Source organism: Drosophila pseudoobscura, chromosome 2, assembly GCF_009870125.1.
Source record: "Drosophila pseudoobscura strain MV-25-SWS-2005 chromosome 2, UCI_Dpse_MV25, whole genome shotgun sequence".
NCBI lineage: Eukaryota > Metazoa > Arthropoda > Insecta > Diptera > Drosophilidae > Drosophila > Drosophila pseudoobscura.
In genome coordinates, this window is record NC_046679.1 from 13485757 (window position 1) to 13507623 (window position 21867).

Consider the following 21867-nt stretch of genomic DNA (forward strand, 5'->3'; position numbering starts at 1 on the left):
ATGGTTTAAATTACCATTTTTGCATGCTACTTTCGTCTTCCTTCTCCAATGTAGTCACCGTGTTGTCCAACCTCGTCTGGTTCATCAGATCTCCATTATCATAGCATGTGCAAAACTAGCGGTTGGCGGTTCGGTTTGAAGAAAATAAGCGGCAGGGTTTGGTTATGTTTATAATTTCCGTTTACTTAACACACGGCTAACACACTTTTCGGGTGTTGCTTAGCCTACAAGACTTACGACCTAATACAAATCAATCAAACTGTATTCATCTCACGCTCTTGGTTTACATAAATAACTAAAACTAGAAAACACAAACACAAACTTTCCTCACTTCCAGAATTCATTAAATATATGTGGGGTGTGTGTGTGTGTGTGTGTTGTGGCTATAGCTGTTTGATAAAACTTATAACAGTTTTGATAAGATTTTTCTCGCTTGTGGATATGGCCAAGTGGGTTGGTTTTTGGTTGTTTGGGAAGTGTACGCTTTGGGGTCTGTGTGGCAAGGTAGCAGAAATATAGTTTTCAATTCTCATTGTTCTACGTGAAGTTTTAATATAGTTTATATTGTAGGTGTGTGTGTGTGTGTAGATATAGTTAAGATTCGCTTAGTGTCTAGGTGGAGCTTTTTATTATATAAATTAAACTAATTAACATATACGAGGTTTTCATTTTTCTCTTGAACAACTGATGATAGTTTCTGCACAAGAGCAGATCCCCTGTCCATCAATTCCAGTTGGTTCTTTTGGATTACATAGTTTGTTTCTTGTTGGTTGGGGTGTTTTGAAATACATTTACAAAAGCTCTTAGCAGTATCAATCGACGTCAGATCCGGTCTTCGATCTGACGATCCAATTGGTATTCCGTCTGGCCCAGGAGCAGACATCCCTTAGGTACGGTGTATGTACAATTCAAATTCAAAAATTTACACGTTCCAGTCTCCAGGCGCCGTGACGCAGTTCTCTTGTCCGATCCACGTCCATGCTGATGTTGGTGTATAGGAATACCCAATTTGCATCACCCAAATGTATACACATAAATTTCAGTTTTTTCACAGCTGCTTGGTGGCGGCACGGCTCCGGTTCTCAGTCCCGTGACGCGGCCAAAGCCACATTATTGTTGTTGCTGCTTTTGTTCTTGGGAGCATCCTGCATGACCAGTTGCTGCTGTGGCAGTGTCTTACAGCTGGGCGTGGCTGGGGCAAAGTTAACGGATAGGCAGGATATGGATTTTGGTAAAAGCGACAGCGGGGGCGCGTAGCTGGACTCAAGATTGAGTCGGAGCTTTGCGGGGGAGTTGCGCTTGAAGAGGGCCAGCTGCCGCGTCGGCGATGCGGCGGAGGACGATGATGCGGAGCAGGCGGATGCTGTGGATAGCAGGGAGCAGATACCGCTGCTGCTGGAGGAGCAGGGAGAATCCAATTCGGCGACCGCGGCCGCGGCCGAGGTGCTAGGCGCCTCATCGTCCGGCGTAATGGGCGGTGAGGTGAGTCGCGATGAGCAGTTGCTGCCCGCGAAGCTGCCGGCGCCGCTGTCCACGTCGTCATAGTCGTACACATCCTCGTCCATGGCCTCGCTGTCGGACTTGGACTTGCGCTGTTGATGCAGCTCCTCTTCCTCCTCCCGCTCTCGCTCGGGCTGCTCTACCAGTTGACTAGAATGGGATACCGGAGATCCCGCCGGTGATCCGGCTGATGTGGGGGCGCTGTGCGGCGAGGCTGGTGCCAGCACGCCGCTCTTGCGCAGGCTCTGCTCCAGCTCAAGCAGCTGGCCCATGAAGTTGAGGTTGGGCGAGATGATGGGTCGCGCCACTTTCACCAGCTTGTAGGCCTCCAGCAGCGAGAGCGCCTTATGCCGCATGACGTAGGCAATGGCGATGGTGGCACTGCGCGAGATGCCCGCATGGCAGTGCAGCAGGACGCGGGAACCCGTTTTGCGTGCCTCTTCTGCAATGGAACAAAGAGAAAGATGGGGGATCGGTTAGTAATTGATAAAGTGCTGATGATTTGCATAAAACAATCTGGAATCGATGGAAATGATTGCTCTTGCCCTCCTTCTCCCCCTGCCAACCCCTTCCCTATTCTATCGCACACCACACAACACACACGCACACAGCGAGAGGGAGTGGGAGAGCGAGACGGTCAGAGAGAAACTTTTTGTGCCCGTTGTGTTGTTGGCTGTCAAAGCTTTGATGATGTTGCTGGCAGTTTCTCGTGCTCTCGCTCTCGCTGTTGATATTGGTGCTGGCTGTCGATAATGCCTGCACTTGTAGTGGTGTGCACACACCAATACTGCTTGCTTGGGCTCGCTCGCTCCCTCTCCCACTCTCTAGCTGCTGCTGCTGTGTGAATTTTGTTGGATGAGTCATCGCAACGCGAACAGCGTTTTCTGGCTGCTGCCGACGCTTATTGACAGAACATTTTTATACCCCGCACACACGCGCAAACACACACACACACAACACATGCACGTGGGCACATTAACTCATAATTTACGCTGTTATTTTGGGGAAAGATAAGCAGAAGCAGAGGAAGAGAAAGAGGCAGCGCGAGCGGCAGAGGAAGAAGAAAAAGAAGAATTCATGGAGCAGCATACGGCGTACTTTTTTTTCGAAGGCTCATCACAAACGGTAAAGTGAAGCCACCACCCGAAAAAAAATAATCGCAATCTAATCAGAAAGCACACGCACGCTCACAATTGTAAAGTTTTGTGTAGTATAGTATTATTTGGAGTGGGGTGGGGTTGTGTGGAGTGGAGTGAGGTATGTGGTGTGGTGTCGTGGGGAGCATTTCCTAATCGATGGTTACTCATAATGCAAACAGGCGTCCCAGCACTTGTCTGATTTCCAAACATTTACAGCCGATAACGGGGCAAAGCAGAGCCTGCCTTCCTGCTGCAGCAGTCACTCAATTAGTCACCAGGCAGGCAGGCGCCTGTCTCCTGCACACCCCCCCTCCCCATTACTTGGGTAATGAAGGTGATATCAGCGATAAAGCTGGCAACAATCGTTACAGAATTGCAATACTGTCAACCTTACCCCCGTCCCTACCAGCCACCTTGTAGGGGAGGTTGTTTTCCAACTGAAGTGGGTGGGAGATATCAATGTATTTGATTTATCAATGAATGGGTTCAAAGTAGACAGCGATAAGGCAACGGGGCAGCTGCAGCGGCAGCGGCAGCGGCAACCCCTACCACACTATTTCGATTTCACAAATTTCGAGTACTTCTTCCATTCGCCCATTCTAGCCGGAGTCGAGTGAAATCAAATCGAGTTACCTCGTATCAGAGGCGACAATGATATGGCAATTATAAAGTAACACAATGGGAAAATCCATAATAAATAAATAATGCCGATAAGCAAACCCAGGTACTGGAGTACCCGAAATTTACGTCAGATTCTCCGAAACGGGTGATTGGCTAAGAGCCCGGCCTCATGGGGAGGGGCCTTCCCTTCCCATAGAGGGGGCCTTCACATGGAGTAGACTAGCCAAAAATAACCACTCCGATCTGAGAGTGAGCTAGAGGCATAGAGATGGAGAGATGGTCATTAAGCGTACAATGGCAGACAATTGGTCACCGTCCGACGTCCGCCGTCCGTCGGTCCCCGTCGTCGGCCGAGTCGCACGGCGCTCATAAATCCTCTTAGTTAATGACCCCGTCGCGCAGACAGTTAAAATCGCGCATAAAGCGCGCCGTAAACGCGCCGACCGGCCGCACACACAATAGCCACACATGACTCATGTGGCTAGAAAAAGTCCAAGCAGTAGACGAGAGGAGGGAGGAGAAAGGAGTTCTTCTACAAGTTTTGCAATAAGAAAAAAGAGAGAGTATAGAGTAGAAGAGTATAAGTGGTAATCTTTGCTCTCTTTTGAGCTGATTTTAGTTGATCAAGAACAAGGAGGAATGGTGAAGGTAGAGGCAAAACAGAAGCTTTGAGTAGAAGTAGCACTCGAATATCTGTAGTTCCAGTTTCTCCCATTCTTTGGGAGAACTTTAAAGTTCCTAGAGGAAGAGCAGACAAAGAAGTTTAGCACTACGGCCTGGACTAATTTATTAATTGCTCTAATTATGGCTCTAACTGATTGATCTCTTGTCATGCAAAGGTGTTCTTTCCCACTCAAAAGAAACCAGCTTGTCATGCTCTCTCTCTCACTCTTAGTCACCTCTTGAGCGCTTCCAGTTAATTGATTGATCTCTCAGAGAGTGTCCGAGAGTGTTCTTCCCAAGCTCCGTCCATGTCGATTGTTTATTGTTGATTTCTCGACAGCTTCAACGGAATCGAATCCCCGCGTTTACTCATTGGGGAATTAAGGAAAATTATGGACTGTTTGTTTGTTGGTTTTTGCTTTGCATATTTCTAGGGTTTTTGTTTGTTTACTGCCAAAGCGGAACTCGAAAGCTGTGCAAAAACATTCCATGCTGGCTGGCCCATGGGCCCATGGGATTATCGGGAAACCGGGCTTAGGCAATGCTTGACTGTCATATGTTTATGGGGCCTGACTGTGCCCGTAGTGGATGGGGATTACTAATCAATAGTTACCAGGAAGGCGGGGGGCGACACTTATGAGTAAGCCCCCTGTACACCGGGCGCCGCATAGTCCGGCGATGAGTGATCCCCAGTCGTGTCTCCATATTGTACCTCTCTGACATGCCTATAATGGGGCAATGGACATTCATAGGGCTGCTGCTGCTGCTGTTGCTGCTGTCTGACGATGCGTCGTCGTGACTCCATTTCGGGGCACGCTGATGCTGATTGCCGCCGATGCGTAATGCCAACATTGGGTAGTCCCCACACCCCACTGCCTGCCTCGAAACCTATAGCGCCCGCTGATGATTAAGTGCAGCAGCAGTTCTAGAATACCCTTTGCAAAGGGTAATATGATTTCGATGGATAGAAAGGCCTACTACATATCGTATAACTTTACAACCAATCGGCAAGGGTATCAACAGTTTCGGTCCTCTTTTTCTTTGCTTTTTTGTGGGACAATTGGCGGTGGTGCGTCATGGCTGATGGCTCAGAAGTGGGCCAAGTGGCAGACAACTGTCTGACAGCCGGGATGCCTTACACACATCTCTCTCTCTCTCCCTCTCTGTCTTTCTCTGCATGTCCCGACATACAACGGAGATGATGATGATGATGATGACTACGTCTCGGTCTTGTTCTCATTCTTCCAATCCCAATGTATCATTTCACTTTTGTTCGATGATTAAGCAGCCCAGGGGTCACTCGCAGTGAGCAGTTCCTCCTCCTGCGCAACTCCTCTCTGAGTCATGGCCAGAAACGGCAACAGAATCAGAACTGAAAACAGAAACTCAAACTGAAACATGGAACATGATATGTGAGTGTGAGTAAGTGAGTGTTTGTCCAGCAACAAGTAGTTTTTGTTTATGTTGAAATATTTAATTACTTTCGGAGACTGTTTATCATTAAGAATGCCCGCTTACTCATGCCCAAGTCTGAGTTCCAGTCTCCGGTTCGGAGAACGCGTCTCCGAGTGGATTCTGAGAGCGGCAGGTGCCAGGATAACCAAATGTCGATAAGGCAGTCTCATGAATCATCATCGTACACACTCACGTACTCAAACAGAGGCAGAGATTAAGACAGGGATGGACATACATATACATATGTACATACATATGTACACTTGACCTTCAACTTGGCGAAGCTCGACTTTGACGTGTCGCCTCGCGGCGTCGAGTCATACGGAAACAACAAAAGCTCGGCTCAGATCAGCCTGGCCTGCACTTTGAAGTCGCCTTCAACTCACTCCGAATAGTGAGTGGAGTGGATTGGGGTGGACTGGAGGGGCATCTCTTGGGGTCTCGCACGTCTCGTGATTCATAAAGAGCCTGCGCAACAACAACAAAATAAATGTTTCATAAACAAATTGCGCGCAAAAAATAAACTGCGCGGGCGCAAATGTCTCAGCCAAAAGAAAGGGGGAGGCACTGCGGAAGCGTGGGAGTGGGCGTGGGCGTGGGCAGGGCCCTCTGCTGGGGCCTGTGCATACCCTGTAAAATGATTAAGTGTTTTATAATTTGTGCGCATTTCTTCTCTCCCCTGTCCTCTTGCTCTCTCTCTCTCGCCCCTCCCTAACCAGCCATCCGTGCGCCCGGCACAACACCGAAACGCAAATTTCGAATTCCTGTGCGAAGATTTTGTCGGTTTATTTTGCTCGTTTCTGCACTTTATAAATAGCCGGCTGACGAATATTGAAATTATGTGTGCTCGGGGGCCAACAAAAATGTCACCTCGAGGCCGGGGCCCGCACTGTTTCGCTTTTTGTTGTTGTAGTTGCCAACGGATTTTCGATTACTCATGTATCTTGCAGGATGGTTCGAGTGCGAGCGAGTCGGGAATACTGCTACAGTGGTCGCACGGATATAAGAACATCCACAAAACCATGCGACCACCACTAATTTTAGTGTTTGGAATCGTTTTTAAATCAAATTAAATGGTTATACATAATTTGGAAATTAAAATTAATAAGGAAAATCAAATTATTCTAATTATTGTATTGAAGGCCCACTGTGCACCCAAAGTTTTATCTAATCAACTGTCCCTCAGCTGTTATACTCCAACATGCTCATACATACATGCACACACATCTATGTATGTATGTATGTACATAGGTACATATGCACGTACATATGCTATCAACGAATGAGTCGCAGAGGGGGCTCCATTCCAAGTTTACTTAGCTGGGCCAGTGTCTACGTATAGATTAAGTTAGTTTGCCAAAGAGGCCTCTGTTGGCTGATAAGTTGATAGCCCGATAACTCGGGCGCACAAATAATAGGTACAGTCGCAGTCCATACAGACAAGGTGGCGATAGGGGCCCTACTATTGTAGATAAGAATTGTCTCGCCTGCAAGGATGTAGAATGATCGAGAAAATATATGTACTAAGGAGCTGGGGAAACAAAGCTTTGCGATAATCTTCAACAACGCAAAGTAAAGTCCTTGTAGAACAGATCTCAGTTTATACATATCGTTATCGGGAAAAGCCATTGTACAATTGTGCGTATAACAAACAGTACTGTAACTGTTCAATTTCCTGACAATTGAAGCTTTGATTACTTTCTAGGCCAAGTGGCCGCCTCTTTATCATGCATGTTAATGACACAGCATAATGACATTAGCATTAGCATTGCCCGATCGAGCCGACAAGACGACCCGACCAACGACAATACACACAGTCGTCGCGTCGGCCCTCGAACTCTGCCGTCGCCTAATGAGCCTCGGGTTTGGCTTTGGCTCTGCCCGCGTCGCTGCCAGCGTTGAGCTCATTTCAAGCTTTGCTTCACATAGCGGGCCTTCCTCTGGCCACCGTCTCCTCTCCCCGACCAACACAAACTACTTCTATACTACCATTCCCCGTCCACATAAAAGTGTGCAGCACACCAAGTGCTGTTATAATGAATGGAGGAGACGGACAATGAGAAATCATAAGTTGTACGAACAATAATAAACAGAAAGAAACGATATAAAATATAATAATAATAATAAGCATAAGGTGACGACGGCAGGCCAAAACGAGGGGGAACGTTGTGAGTTGCTGCGGACACCGCAACTCTACGGTTATACCCGATACTAAGTCAGTATGGCCCTCCTCCGGCAGACGCCGCTAATATTTAACGACACGACAAAGAGTGCGTGCGAGAGAGACAGAAAATCAGTCTGAGCGTGACGTCGGGCGCTGCGTAGCCACTGCAAATTGATTTGTTCCTTTTGGCTATAAAAATGATCTGATCTGATCCAGATTCAGCAATCTAATAGATATGGTCATTATCTATGATTCTGCGTTTTTAGTTTTCTCAAATCTGCAATATTGTGGATGCAACAGATTTTCGTCCTTTGTGGGGGCGGATGGGGGTGGGGCGAAATTCTGAGATATACGTTTTATAGTGACATCTTAAAGGAGTGTGTGCACCAAATTTGGTTACTCTAGCCTTAATAGTCTCTGAGATTTGTGGTTGCCTCAGATTTTCGTCCTTTGCGGGGGCGGAAGGGGGTGTGGCGAAATTTGAACAGGAAACGGTCAAGGTCCGATATCACAGGAGTGTGGATACCAAATTTGGTTGCTCTGGCTTTTATAGGTTCTGAGATCCTTGAACTCACATTTTACAATTGGCAAAACCGACCATGAAACCTGTGTGTTAGAGTGAGACAGAGCGAGAAAGAGTGAAATTGTTTTCGTGATTCTGGCTGTAATAATTATACGATCTGGTTCAGATTTTGCACTCTAGAAGATATAGTCATCTTCTACGATTCTGCGTTTTTAGTTTTCTCGTATCGTCGAAATTGTGGATGCCACAGATTTTCGCCCTTTGTGGGGGCGGAAGTGGGCGGGGCAAAGTTTTGAAATATTTTTGGAGCAGTGACATATCACAGAAGTCTGGATCCAAAACATCGTTGCTCTAGCTCTTATAGTCTTTGAGCATTAGGCGCTGAAGGGGACGGACAGACGGACAGACGGACAGACGGACAGACGGACAGACGGACGGACGGACAGACGGACAGACAGACATGGCTCAATCGACTCGGCTATTGATGCTGATCAAGAATATATATACTTTATGGGGTCGGAAACGATTCCTTCTGGACGTTACACACATCCACTTTTACCACAAATCTAATATACCCCAATACTCATTTTGAGTATCGGGTATAAAAACGAATGCGCAAAAGGCACCAAGCAGCAAACACGGCGCAGCAGCAGCGGCAGCGACGGTAACGGCGGCAGAGCCGAAATCATGACTCATGCACTCAGTACAGTATATATTCTCCTCTTCTTCCTCCTCTACCTCCTCCTCGCCTTCTCCACCACTGATGTTACTTCGTGCCTGAGTACTAATGTGTGTTTGGTTGGGCAGTATGAGTGAGTGTGAGAAAGAGGGAGATGGGGCATTTATAAAAATAATACTTGAGCATGTTTAACAGGGTGAGGTGAGGAGTTGAGGTGGTGTATGTGGCTAGTGGGTGGTGGGTGGATTGTGGAGATGGGGAGGATGCTAACAGCAACAACACAGAGATATTTGACTGATACAGACAGCAACAACAAACAATAGGATGATAGCAGGAGCTACACCAAAATAAGACAACAAAAGAAATGAAGAGACCGAAGTAGCCAGCAGCAGCAGCTGTTGCTGCTCACGCACCGCACCTGACATCCGCACCAGCAACGAGAGCAACAACATTCGAGGCCACGCACAAGGATAACCCAAAAGCGAAACGATGACGACGATGACTCATAAACAGGAACAGAAATGTTTATAAAAATAGAACATATGCCAAAGAGCAGAGGCCCGAGGAGAGCAGAACAACGGCGGGCAGCTGGCTGGCGGGGGTGAAGTGCCGTTTTGGCGGCGCAATAAATAGCAACAATAAGACGAAAAAAAATCGATGCGGATGGTTGAATACTCGTACTACACAAGGAGCGTGTGCCTCGAGACACTCTCTTCCTCTCTCTCTCTCTCTTACTTTTCGTATGTGTATGTGTGTGTGTGTATGTGTGTTTGTGTGGCGGCTGTTCCACATTGCATTGTGAACGAGCGACGATGAGTCATGCGATGTCGGCACAGTGGTGGCCAAAAATACGTTTACAGTTCGGCCCCGAAAACCAAAGGCAGGAGGTATCGGAAAGGACAACCCTTATCAGAAAGGACGTTTGTGGTTAGATATCCTGCTTGTTGTTGTTAGTGCTGCTGCTGCTGTTGTTGGTAATTACCATAAAATTTCCATTATCCGAGAAAATCTCTAGTCTCACATTATGCAAAGGCAAAGTAAAAGCAAAGCAAATAAGAAAATCCAAACGCAGGAGCAACGACACAACTGCGACGACAACGTTGCCGCCGCCATGCTGTCTGCCAACGCCAACACGCAATAGCAACAACAATGCGACGATGCCAACGACGAAGGAGAGCGAAGGAAAAGGAGCATGGTCGTCTCGTCGCTGTTCTGCTTCTCGTCCACACCGCCGTAATTAGGCAAGCACACACGCATTCAGATTTGTATGAGTGTGTGAGTGTAGGGGAGATTGGAACAGTGATTCGAAAGGGTTTCAGTATTATATTGCAATGGAAACTAAATAGAATATTCTTCTATTCAGAAACAACAATTCCCTCCGATAAAGAGTGGAGGTCGGTCGCTATCAATCAGTCGTAGTCGCACTGGCCGACGCCGCCCACATCTTGTTTTAAATGAAATATTTGCACTGCTTAAATCAGAGACACAATATAACATCTATAAGAACTACAAAGCTCGTGCTCGCACGTGCCGAGAAATTAGCTGGTCAAACAAAAAGAACAAAAAATACAATATAAAAATACGTTGATGAACAACTTTAGCCAGAGAAAATGGAAATGGAAAAATGCGATTGACGTCAGCAGTATATTCCATGGCTAAAGCGCTCTGCCTCTGGCTCTGCCCCTGTTCGTCTCTCTCTATATCTGTTTCTTTTCTTTCCATTTCCATCTCTTTCTAGAGACATTGTGTGTATTATTATTATTTTCATTTAAAATTAACAAAAGTATATGTATGCATGTACGGATGGAAATTTGCTGAAGGCAGCACAAAACACAAAGAAAACAACACACACACAGAAAAAAAGTCAATAACGAATTTTCCACAGGCCAAAAAGAAAGGCAAGTGGAAGCCAGACTAAGCCGTTATGCAAAAAAAAAACTACAAATAAGCCCGCCCCAACCACAACCTCTGCGAGACAGGCCCCCCCGCCTCTCTCCACCCATCGAAATGAGCCAGGCAGGCGGCCCGCAAGGCATCCAATAACAAGTCACGTTTGGCAATCGCAAATCGCCAGAGATGATGACTAAGCTAAGTAACTAGGGATTCTTAGACATTTTGGGGCAGGGATTTTTCATGGAATCGCTTGTTTAAGATAGAATACTCTTGAAAAATATTTCCCTAATCTCGAGCTAATATTTGAGCAATATCTCTAATCTGAGATGGGAATTTTTCCAGAATCTGAAATGATTTGCAACAAAAAAACTCACCAATGAAATCGTAGGCCTCCTGGAAGTATTGCTTGATATTCTGATGGGGCGTATCGCTGGCAGGTATTTGCATATACTTGAGGCCCTGCAGATGACTCTCGCTGGGACTTTGGCAGGTAACGTTCAGCACACAATTGGCGCCCACGCTGCTCGGATCATCGGCGTCGCGGCCATTGCCCAGCAATAGATGTGGGAAGACTGGCGAGGCGGGATGTGTTTCAATGTCTGAAAGAGAGATAGATAGATAGGTTGAGAGAGGGACAGAGACAGACACAGGGATCATTAGTTTTTATGAGTACATAATGGAAAAGTTCTTCAATTCGAAATTCTCGATTGTCGGTTGTGGGGGGGCCGTACAAACTTTTCATTGTTTGGTTGGGGCTAATTGTCTGTGGGGTTCTCTGGTTCGGGATGCGATAGGATAGGAATGGAAGCTCTATGCTTGCTCTATGGAAGTTTGCCAATTTGCGATGTCATGCAACAAAAGAGCCACACACAAATGATCATCAGTGATCATTGAGCTGTACATGATAATGACGATGATGATGTTGATGATAGTCTGCCCCGGCATGGCCTGGCCCTGTTTTGTTGTGTATATCTATTGTTGTGCGATTCGGTTTTGTATACAAAGTCTAAATTTTCTACAACAAATTGTTTATTTTCCTTCTCTTTCGGCGGCCGTCTGTTTCGATTTGTTTTGTTTCGTTTCGTCTGCTGTTGATGTTGCATGAGTCACCGTGCCACACAGGCACCGTCCCAATCCAAGTCCCCACCAACACCCCCACCCCCGTCCCATTTCCCATACCCCATTCCCAGGCACAGTTCAGTTCGGTTCAGTTTTATTGGCAGCTCTTTGGCTGTGGGCGAAGCACAAGGAGGGAGTTGAGAGGGAGGGTGGGTTGCCGTTTTCCGTTGCGGCAGTCGTCGTCGTCGAGTTCGTAGCACTTTCAATGAGGCGCACAATTGTTTTTATACTCTAGCTGAAGGCATTACAGCTTTTCCCAGGAGATTGCCATGCTGAGAAGGAATCATTTGCGTTCTCAGAAAACTAGTTCTTCCAGTTTTATAGAACGAAGCTCAAGCTTTAGATAGACCGATCAGGAAGTAGTAGTATATACTACAACAGGCACCAGGATAGATCACTAAAACACAGCATGTTGGTAAGAAAAAGTTTATTTTATTAAGGCAATCTCTTCTTCTCCACAGAGTATTTCAACCTTCGGTCTTGTGTTGGTTGGTCGCCTGTATCGTATCTATAATTGTGCACCGTCTAACTAATGTATCTCTAGGGCCTAGAGCCAGACCCAGGCCAGCGTACGCCCTGCGGTTTTGCCTATTATGTACTCTGCACCCTGCGGTACCTCCTCCCGAACACCACCCAGCTAATTCATAGATTATTTGTCATACGCTCGCGTGTTAATTGATAGCCGCACCGAGGAGTCATGGCAACCCATGGCCGTTTTTTTTTTCGGGTGCCTGCACTTTGTGGGTCACACGGAAATCACATGCATTAGTCATCGCCTCGAGAACACACGGGACAGGGCGGGGGAAAACTTTTGCACGTAAAGATGATTGTCATGGCATTTACGCCAGAGCCACCGCAGCGCCGCACTGATAGTCGTAGTAAAGCCATTGCGTACACAGTCCAAATGCAATTAACAGATTTCATAAATATTTTCCCAGTGACTCAATTGTGGGGATCGCGTAAACAGAAATTCCAAATGCATGGCAACAGAATCGCGAAAAGTCAAGTGGATGGCCAGCAGCAGGGTGCGATGAAGCGAGAGGGTGCTAGCTATACTTATTACAGTTGTGCGTAAGCACTGAAAGCGCTCATTCGCTCTCTCTCTTTCTTTCTTTCACTGAGCATGGAACAAGGAAACAACGGTGCGATACGATCACACGCCTGTCAGGTGAGAGAGAAGGAGAGACACTCCCCCACCCATCACCCCTGGTCAGACACACAGAGCCAGACTCGGAGCGCAGGGTAAATGAGTAATGTCCGAGAGTTTGACATTGAAATTTGCACTGCTGTTGTTGTGAATATTGTTTTGCATGTGTTTTACTGCTTGCATACTTCTCATATACTACATATGTACATATGTATGTACGGCCGATTTCATAACGTGCAAAAATAAAAGGTAACGCGAATAACAGATGCCAAGGCAGAGCAGAGTGAGAGCGAGCACGCGTTTTGTCATGTTTATCTCACAGCACGTGCCAAAACAAAAACAAAATTGTTTCGTTTTTTTTTTTAAAGTTAAGCAACGCTTAGCTAGAGCCACAGAGAGGGGACGTAGGGCGGTAAGGGGGGATGGCGGAAAGATTGTATGACAGTTTCAGACAATTTATCGCCATGTTGATAGATAGTGGCTGGAGGGGCGGGAGCAGGGGAATGGGTGACAGTGATAGGGAGAGATCGAGTCTAAGCTTCGACAGAGTAGGAAATGAAAAGCAATGAAAAGCACAAATACGCTGTTGCACTGCATGCAAATGTGCAAGTAAAGAACAACCGAGAGAGATTGCTCAATCAGTTCCGCTCTTGATAGAAAAGTGAGCCACAGCCGATTTACTGGGGGGTACGTTCACTTCGGAGACAGTTTCCGCTACTCACCATAGACCGCTGGGCTGGAGCAGCTGCGCATCAGTGGCGGCGTCCGTCCGCCGCCATTCATTGCCGTGGACGATGACGTTGTCGATGTCACTTGCTGCTGCTGCTGCTCGTCACATGCCAGATTCTCCCTGGACCGCTTGTTGGGATAGTCCTTCTGATTAGCTGCAAGGGAGAGAAAATATTGCAGATTTACAAAATTTGTATAGTCATTTGTTTCAGTAATTTGCTTAATTTTATACCAAATGATGTCAGCATTTGGGATAGCGCGAAAAACTTGTCGCGCCAAGTCCCAGTCGGAGTCGAATAAACCGCAGAGTATTTCGACTGCTTGCTCACTGCTTGCCAGCACTGACGTAAGACACTTATTTCGGCAGCGGAGTGTGCTTGCTTGATTAGCGTCGAAATGCAGAGACCACAACTTTTCCAATTTCGCTTATCGGCGTCAATGGACAGAAACAGAAACGGAATTTGAGAACGTATTGCGTATCTTCCGCTCTATTCGAGAGAGAACTGACCTTATCAGCAGTGGTGTGCTGTTGGAGCATAGACATTTTGTCTTTTTATGCTGGCTGTTGCTACAACTACTACTATTGGAGGCACAAAATTGCTGTTATCAGCCCAAGCGACCTCAAAAGCCAAAATAACTGAAAACAAAAAAACAATATTTTCACTGCGGGCAGCAGGAAATGTTGTGTTGGCTGGCACTGTAGTTGTAGTTGTTGTTTGCGGCTAGTAAAACAAGTAAAATTGCATGCCAATGCACTACACACACACGCACACGCGCAACCACTAAAACACGCGCCCAGAGGCGCCTGGTATTCAAAAGAGGGGCTTTGACTTAACAGTGACAGCATACTACCGAATACAATACATACATTTACCGAATTGAGCTACATTCCCAAAAGGAGTCTTAGAACACCCTTTAACAACACTTTTCCCTGCCGCCACTGCATACACATATGCAACTCTCCCTCTATCCCTATCTCAGTCTGACTCCCTCTCGCGCATGTCTCCACCAACTTCGTTTCGAAGTTGTTGCTGAGGCTGTTGCTGTTTCTCATTCTCCTGCTTCATTTTCCTCTTCTTCGCCTGCTGCTGCTGGTGTTGTTACTGTTGTTGCTGTTGTTGTGCCGCTGAATTCGTACTCGAAAGGTCGTTTCAAAGCGGGTTTTCTGTCGCCGCGGCCAGAGCGTTGCCAGGCCGCCGCAGAAACCTGCTTTGCTTTACATTTTTTTGTATTTGTATTTCTTTTTTTAACCAGCCCAGCCAGCCCAGAGCCAGAGTTAAAAGCCAGCGAGCGAAACGCTTCTTTTGCTTTTATTTTTGAGAGACACGCGAATTGTGAGTCACGTATGAAGTAGAAACCGACTCTCGACAGAGTCGTTTTTTTCCTTTCTGAAATGGAGAAGGCAGCACTGACGCTTGCGTGGGTCCCCTCCTCGCCTACTCCCCATCTACACCCTGTCCATCGACACAGTCAAGCGCAAAGTAAACAGCGGTAAAATGCTTAAGAGATTAGTCTCTCTGTCTCCCTCTCTCTCTCTTCTTTTTCCTATCCTTTTGAGATTGGTTCAAGTGTAATCTTAATATAAATGATATTGTACTTGTACTCGTTTTTTACTTACCACCAATGCGATTGTTGTTGTTCGTGTTTTGGATTGGCATAAATAACAGAAGACACGGCGCTTCTCGCTTTATCCGCATTTTCATTTCACTTTTATGACTCACGCTGTTGCTGTCTCCGTCGCACTCACAGCAGTTGCGTGTTGTTGACGTTGCCGTAGTGTTGTTGCTGCTGCTGGCGCTCTTGTTGTTGTTGGTGCTTTTCGTTGCTCGATTCACACACATGCAGGCACACACACAAACACACACGTAAAACTGTTTTAAATTTGATATTTATTCCAGCTCTTTGGTACTTTGCATGTATATAATCTGTTATTCTTGGTGGGGTGCGTATTGGTTTATTAGATAATCCCAGGCGGAGGCGACACTTGTTGAGTGGCTGCCACTTCCCGTTAGTTATGCTGTGTTGCAACTCGAGTTGTATTTCCACTTGTAGCGCGCTTGTCTCAGGCCTTTTCACGCGCGCACATTTGTCTCATTAACCAAAGTTGTTGTTGTTGCTGGGGCTTTGATTGGACTATTACGCGCGGGATTCTGCTTTTTGTTGTTGATTTCTCGATGATGGGATGCTCTTTCTCTAGTTAAAGAACCAGGCAATCCCAATTCTATCAACTTCTATCTGAATATTTCTCTCCCCTGACGAACGAAACACGTTCGTTCACGTTAAACTCGATTTTGAACGGTGGAATTAAGGGTCCAGACAAAAGTCAACGCGTGCTCGACGAAAATTCAAACGTGAATGAGGAGCATGTTTGGGGCGGCAAGGCCGTTTAACGCAGTGTGACAGCTCATTTATTGTTAAGATATACCGTCCGACCGGCAGAAATATACCAAAATATACCGTCTCATTTTAAAGATATACCGTAAATATACTGACTAATTAAATATCTATTTTATATATTCCTCGTTTTTGATATTCCGTTGAATATTACTAGCTATATAGAACATTTCGCAATGCGGACATAATTTTATGCGATTAATTAACATATTTTCTACTTGACTGGCTTATTCTAAATACTTCCTTTTATTGGATTTCTATATAAAGCTGAAAATTAAATTGAATAGATTGATGCATTTGACAAAATATACCATTATATACGGTTCAATTTTGACCTACAAAAATACCGAATAGTATTAAAAAATACTGTAAACGGTCATCCTGATTCAAACATGAATGTGGTGCATGTTTAGGGCGGCAAGGCCGTTTAACCACTAACATACAGTATATTAGATTATTAAGATTATTAAATGAAATGAATGAAACAATTATTTCGAATAGGCCAATCAAGTAGGAAATAGATTCACCAATCGTATAAAATTATGTGGGCATGGCTAAATCTTCCACTTAGCTGATATTCGACGGAAAATCAACATTGAGGGAATCGTCGTATTTGTTGAATCGGTTATGGTCCGGTTGACAACATTTAACTCCTTGTCGCTCATATTCAAAAAAGTTAGATTTGGCGCGCACCACTCGTAACCAGTCGATAGTATCGATAACCGAACTTGAATCGGGTAACGACCTCTTTTGCCCGATTGACAACAACAACAACAACAGTCCCATTCAATGCACACATACCCTGGGGGAAATGGCTGTTATAGAATTGTGAATATGTTTGTCATCCCAGGCAAAATCAATTTCTTTTCAATATATTTTAATATTATTTAATATTATTTTCAATATTTCAACGATATTTTTATTGTCATCTTGAACGGACCAAGAATAGGTATCAGGATCGAGATATATATACAAAACACTCATCATATACATGAATATGTCTGAAAAATGTCAATTTGAGAAAAGGTCTTTATAAGTTACGTTTTATCTTCATATCAATATATATACTTTCATATAAAATTAAAAAAAATGGGGTACACAAAGACCTATACTACGGCTTACATGCAATATAGGGACTCTTTTTTTGTTGAACTTTTTCGTTTAAACCTTTTTTTACAATAAATAAAATAAAAGCAAGGATTAAAAACTAATGAATCTTATAGAAAATGTATTCATCAATGGGATAAAACTATGTGGGAATTGCTGAGAGATTTAGTTAGTCAGCATTATTCAATGGAATATCAAAATTGAGCAAATTTCCTCTTTCGTTTGTCTTGATTGACCTATTTCCCTACTTGTTTTTTGTTTGACTTATTTCGCTAAAACCTCATTTTACGCAAATTACAATAAAAGCTAGTATTAAGAATACACCAGTTAATTAGAAAATTGATTCATCAATCGTATAAAATTATGATGGCATGGCTAAATGTTCTATATAGCTAGTAATATTCGACGGAATATCAAAAACGAGGAATATGTAAAATATAACTTGAATTCGTCAGTATATTTACGGTATATTTTGAAAATGAGGCGGTATGTTTCGGTATATTTTGAGGGTCGGACGGTATATTTTATCGATAAATCCGCGGTCACACTGCTAACAAATGTTTTAATTACAAAAAAAAATAAATATAAATGAAGTGAAGCGGACGTTCCAACAAAAACAAAGAGATTGCGACGAACAAAATGCTACGGGTAAACGAACTGAGCAATTAATAATCGATGGAGGAAAAGTACTCACCTCACCGAACGGCTTCCCGATGAATTTTTTTCGCAGGCAATCGGCAAAAAGGACAGGGACATCTTCGACGAGGTTTGGCCCGATAAGAGGAAGATTGTGCTGAAGCTGTTGCGGCAGGACACAGTTTCGCAGCGCGAATGGCAGGACCTCTTCTTTGGCGTGCACTTTGTGTGCCTGTGGGACGAGAAGGGGGCCGCCAAGATATATGACTGCCTGCAGCAGGACATCGTCGAGTTCATTGTGCACGCCCAGAGCCAGGTACAGGCGCAGCGGGGCGAACAGGCCCTGTTGGCCACCTACATTGTGGAGTGGCGAAAGTTCTTCACACAGTCCAACTATCTGCCCCTGCCCTTCCGCCAGCTGGAGCAGTCGCCGCAGGTGAAACCCGCCTCCAGCTCGTCCGCCTCGGGGGCAAGCACCAGTGCGTCCACCTCGAATGCGGCCTCCTGCAGCAATCAGGCGGCCACAAGGAGTTCCTCCGTGAATCCGGCCGCATCCTCCTCTGCTGCAAGCCCATCTGGAGCTTCCACATCAGCAGCTTCTGCCACAGCGTCCACCTCCGCAACCGCCTCAACAAGCGCCGCCGCCGCTGCGGCCGCGAGCAATACGGCCAGCTCCAGCTCGAAGAAGAATCCGACAGAGGACAGTCCCGTGCGCAAGCTGATGCTCGACTCGTGGAACAAGCACATCTTCCACGACATCAAGCACCGTCTGCAGGATTCGGCCATGAAGATCGTGCATGCCGAGCGGAATGGCGACGCCTACGATGCCCAGCTGGTGGTCGGCGTGCGTGAAAGCTACGTGAATCTCTCCTCCAACGCAGAGGACAAGCTAGAGATTTACCGCGAGAACTTCGAGATGGCCTATCTGAAGGCCACCGCCGAATTCTATCGCCTAAAGTCCACGGAACAGCAGCAGCAGAACGGAGTGCTAGCCTACATGAAGTATGCGGACGCCAAGCTTCGAGAGGAGGAGGTGCGCGCCAAGCGCTACCTGGAGCCCAGCAGCTTCAGCATACTCACCTACACCCTGGTCAAGGTGCTCATTGTGGACCACCTCAATTCGATTATCGCCGAGTGCCCGGCCCTCATTAGGGACTACGAGACGGAGCGTCTCAATCTGATGTTCCGGCTGATGGATCGCGTGCTGCACGGCGTCGGTGTGGAGGCCATGATGGGGGACCTGCAGCGGCACATTATGTCCGCGGGCCTGGCCGACATGCTCTCCGCCTCGGATATCATTACTCAGGACTCGGAGAAGTATGTGGAGCGGCTGCTGGAGCTCTTCAACAAGTTCAGCGATCTGGTGCGGAATGCCTTCAACGATGACCCACGATTTCTCACCGCCCGCGACATTGCCTTCAAGACGGTGGTCAATGACACCAGTGTGTTCAAAGTAAGAAGATCTCTGCTCTGCTCTGTTCTGCTCCGCTCCGATCTGTTTTGTATACAAAAAGTGGGATATTTATAAATTGCTTGTTTCTCTTTTAGATGGAGCTGCCCACGAGCATTGCCAATCGAGGGGTCAAATTTACGGCACCAGAGAGTAAATGCCCTGAGCTGCTGGCCAACTACTGCGACATGCTGCTCCGTCGCACGCCATTGAGCAAACGACTGACCAGCGAACAGATCGATGCCCGCCTGCGCGATGTCCTGCTCGTGCTGAAGTATGTCAATAACAAGGATGTGTTCATGCGCTATCACAAGGTCCACTTGACGCGACGGTAAGTCGACAGATCGGGCTCTGAAATTTGGCAACGTTACTAAGATATCCATCCATCTTTCTATCCATTGGCACAGCCTGATTCTGGGCACCAGTGCGGACAGCGAAAAGGAGGAGGACATTGTCGAGTGGCTGAGAGAGGTGGGAATGCCAGCGGACTATGTGAATCGTCTGGCGCGCATGTTCCAGGACATTAAGGTGAGTCGCTTGTGGCAAGGTCCTGGTCCCTTTCGACTGACATTCGTTTACTGTCGGCCTATAGGTCAGCGAGGATCTTAATACTCAATTCCGCACTTCGATAAGTCGACACGATGCTATCAATATCAAAATACTCAACGCTGGGGCCTGGGCTCGCTGCTCGGAGCGTGTGTCTGTGTCGCTGCCGATCGAACTGGAGGACTATATACCCGATGTGGAGGAGTTCTACAAGAAGAAGCATTCCGGCAGGAAGCTGCAGTGGTACCATCACATGAGCAACGGCACAATCACGTTTGTGAACAACTTTGGACGCTACGATCTGGATGTGACCACCTTCCAGATGGCCGTACTGTTTGCCTGGAATCAGCGACAGCATGACAAGATCTCCTACGAGAATCTCCGGCTGGCCACCGAGCTGCCAGGCAAGATTTGAGCCTTCTTCTTCTGTGTTACAAAAGCATTTCCTTATTCGGTTTTTTCATGTCTCCTTGCAGATCCCGAGCTGAGGCGCACTCTGTGGTCCCTGGTTGCCTTTCCGAAGATCAAAAAGCAAATACTGCTGATGGAGCCGTCGGCTATCGGTTCGCCCAAGGACTTCACAGAGAACACCTTGTTTTATATCAATCAGGAGTTTGCCATTGTCAAGAATGGCAAATCGCAACGACGTGGCAAGGTAAGAAAAGATATACCCCAGGACTCTCAGACAAGGCTAAGCAAATGCCCTCTTTTTTTGTTTGTTTTGACAGCTCAATCTGATTGGGCGGTTGCAGCTCAGCACTGAGCGATCGCAGCAGGAGGATAATCAGTCCATAGTGCAGCTACGCATCCTGCGCACCCAAGAGGCCATCATCAAGATCATGAAAGTGCGAAAACGGATGAACAATGCAGCACTGCAGGTGAGTCCACACCAAAACCGAAGGAGTCTACATATGTACATTTAATTGAAATGATATTAATGTATCGTAACGTATGTTTGACAGGGTGAGCTCATCGATATACTGAAGAATATGTTCCTGCCGTCCAAGAAGATGATCAAGGAGCAGCTGGAGTGGCTCATCGAACACAAGTACATGCGCCGCGACGACGACGACATCAACATGTTCATCTATGTGGCCTAAATCTAGTCTCAGTTCCCACCCATCTATGCAATCATTCCTCCCATTTCCATTTCCATTGCCATTGCCATTCCTCCCCCTCCCCCTCCAGCTCCAGATCGTCTCAATCGCGCCACTTTTTTAATATCAATTCTGTTGTGCTCTAAGCACGCTCTAAGGCCCACACTCTCAACGCATCTGTTGGATCACTTGGATAATTGTATTATATGGAAATGTGTGCGTCCTTACAGCATTTATACAAATTGTATTTTAAATTATGTATGTTTGTCGCTTCTTGTATCTGCTGTATTCCTGTCTACGTATGTATGTATATTGGTTCCAATGTCGGCTGCTCGGCAGCATAGATCTAGGTTTTATGTTGTCCCTAACACCCAAAAACCCTTCCCTTCCCTTTCTCCACCCACAGACACACAACAAACCGATAATATCAATCGGTATAGCGCTAATCTAATCATCTCGCTGTTTTCTATGTATTCCGTTCTGTTGTGTCTTTTTGTTGTTTCTTACGCGCTGTCTGTCGGTCCTCTGTTCGATTCTTAGTTATTTTGTAAACGTTCCAAGTGAGAAGATACACTCACACTCGCAGGGATTGAAGCCTTATCTTCAATCAGTCCAGCATGAATGCCTAATCACACACACACTGAAAACACACACACACACACAAATATGAATTGATTGCGAAACTAAAACTAAACTAGCAATACTTTAAGCCTTAAGTTAATAAGTGAATAAACTTGGTTCTACACAGATAATGAAAGCGAAACGACGGAGTTTTAAATCTTTACTGGATTTCATTTTTAATTTGTGGTTTATATCAGTGATATATATTTGTGGAAAAAAAGAGTAACAACTAAAAATATATCTGTAGAGTTTTCATAGATTTATAATACTCTAGATTTTCGTCTGTAGATTGGTTCACTTCCAAGTTCAAAGTACTTCCCAGTATTTCCCAAAGTATTTCCTCAGGGCGAATATATGTAACTCTTGTTCTGGCCCAGTATCTGA

General features: G+C 46.0%; 2 protein-coding genes across 2 annotated transcripts; one reads left to right on the plus strand and one right to left on the minus strand.

Annotated features, from left to right (window-relative positions):
* Positions 1-157: 157 nt before the first annotated feature.
* puc (dual specificity phosphatase puckered) lies at positions 158-16037 on the minus strand. Its single transcript, XM_001358624.4, has 4 exons — positions 15251-16037; positions 13626-13787; positions 11012-11236; positions 158-1942 (listed from the first exon to the last, which is right to left on the minus strand). The coding sequence occupies exons 1-4, from the start codon at positions 15471-15473 to the stop codon at positions 1083-1085; spliced, it is 1470 nt and encodes a 489-aa protein (XP_001358661.2). The 5' UTR covers positions 15474-16037; the 3' UTR covers positions 158-1082.
* Positions 16038-17649: 1612 nt separating this feature from the next.
* On the plus strand, positions 17650-21625 carry Cul5 (cullin 5). Its single transcript, XM_001358625.4, has 8 exons — positions 17650-17781; positions 17864-19222; positions 19318-19550; positions 19627-19747; positions 19812-20169; positions 20242-20420; positions 20494-20643; positions 20728-21625. The coding sequence occupies exons 1-8, from the start codon at positions 17773-17775 to the stop codon at positions 20863-20865; spliced, it is 2547 nt and encodes an 848-aa protein (XP_001358662.2). The 5' UTR covers positions 17650-17772; the 3' UTR covers positions 20866-21625.
* The last annotated feature ends 242 nt before the right edge of the window (positions 21626-21867 follow it).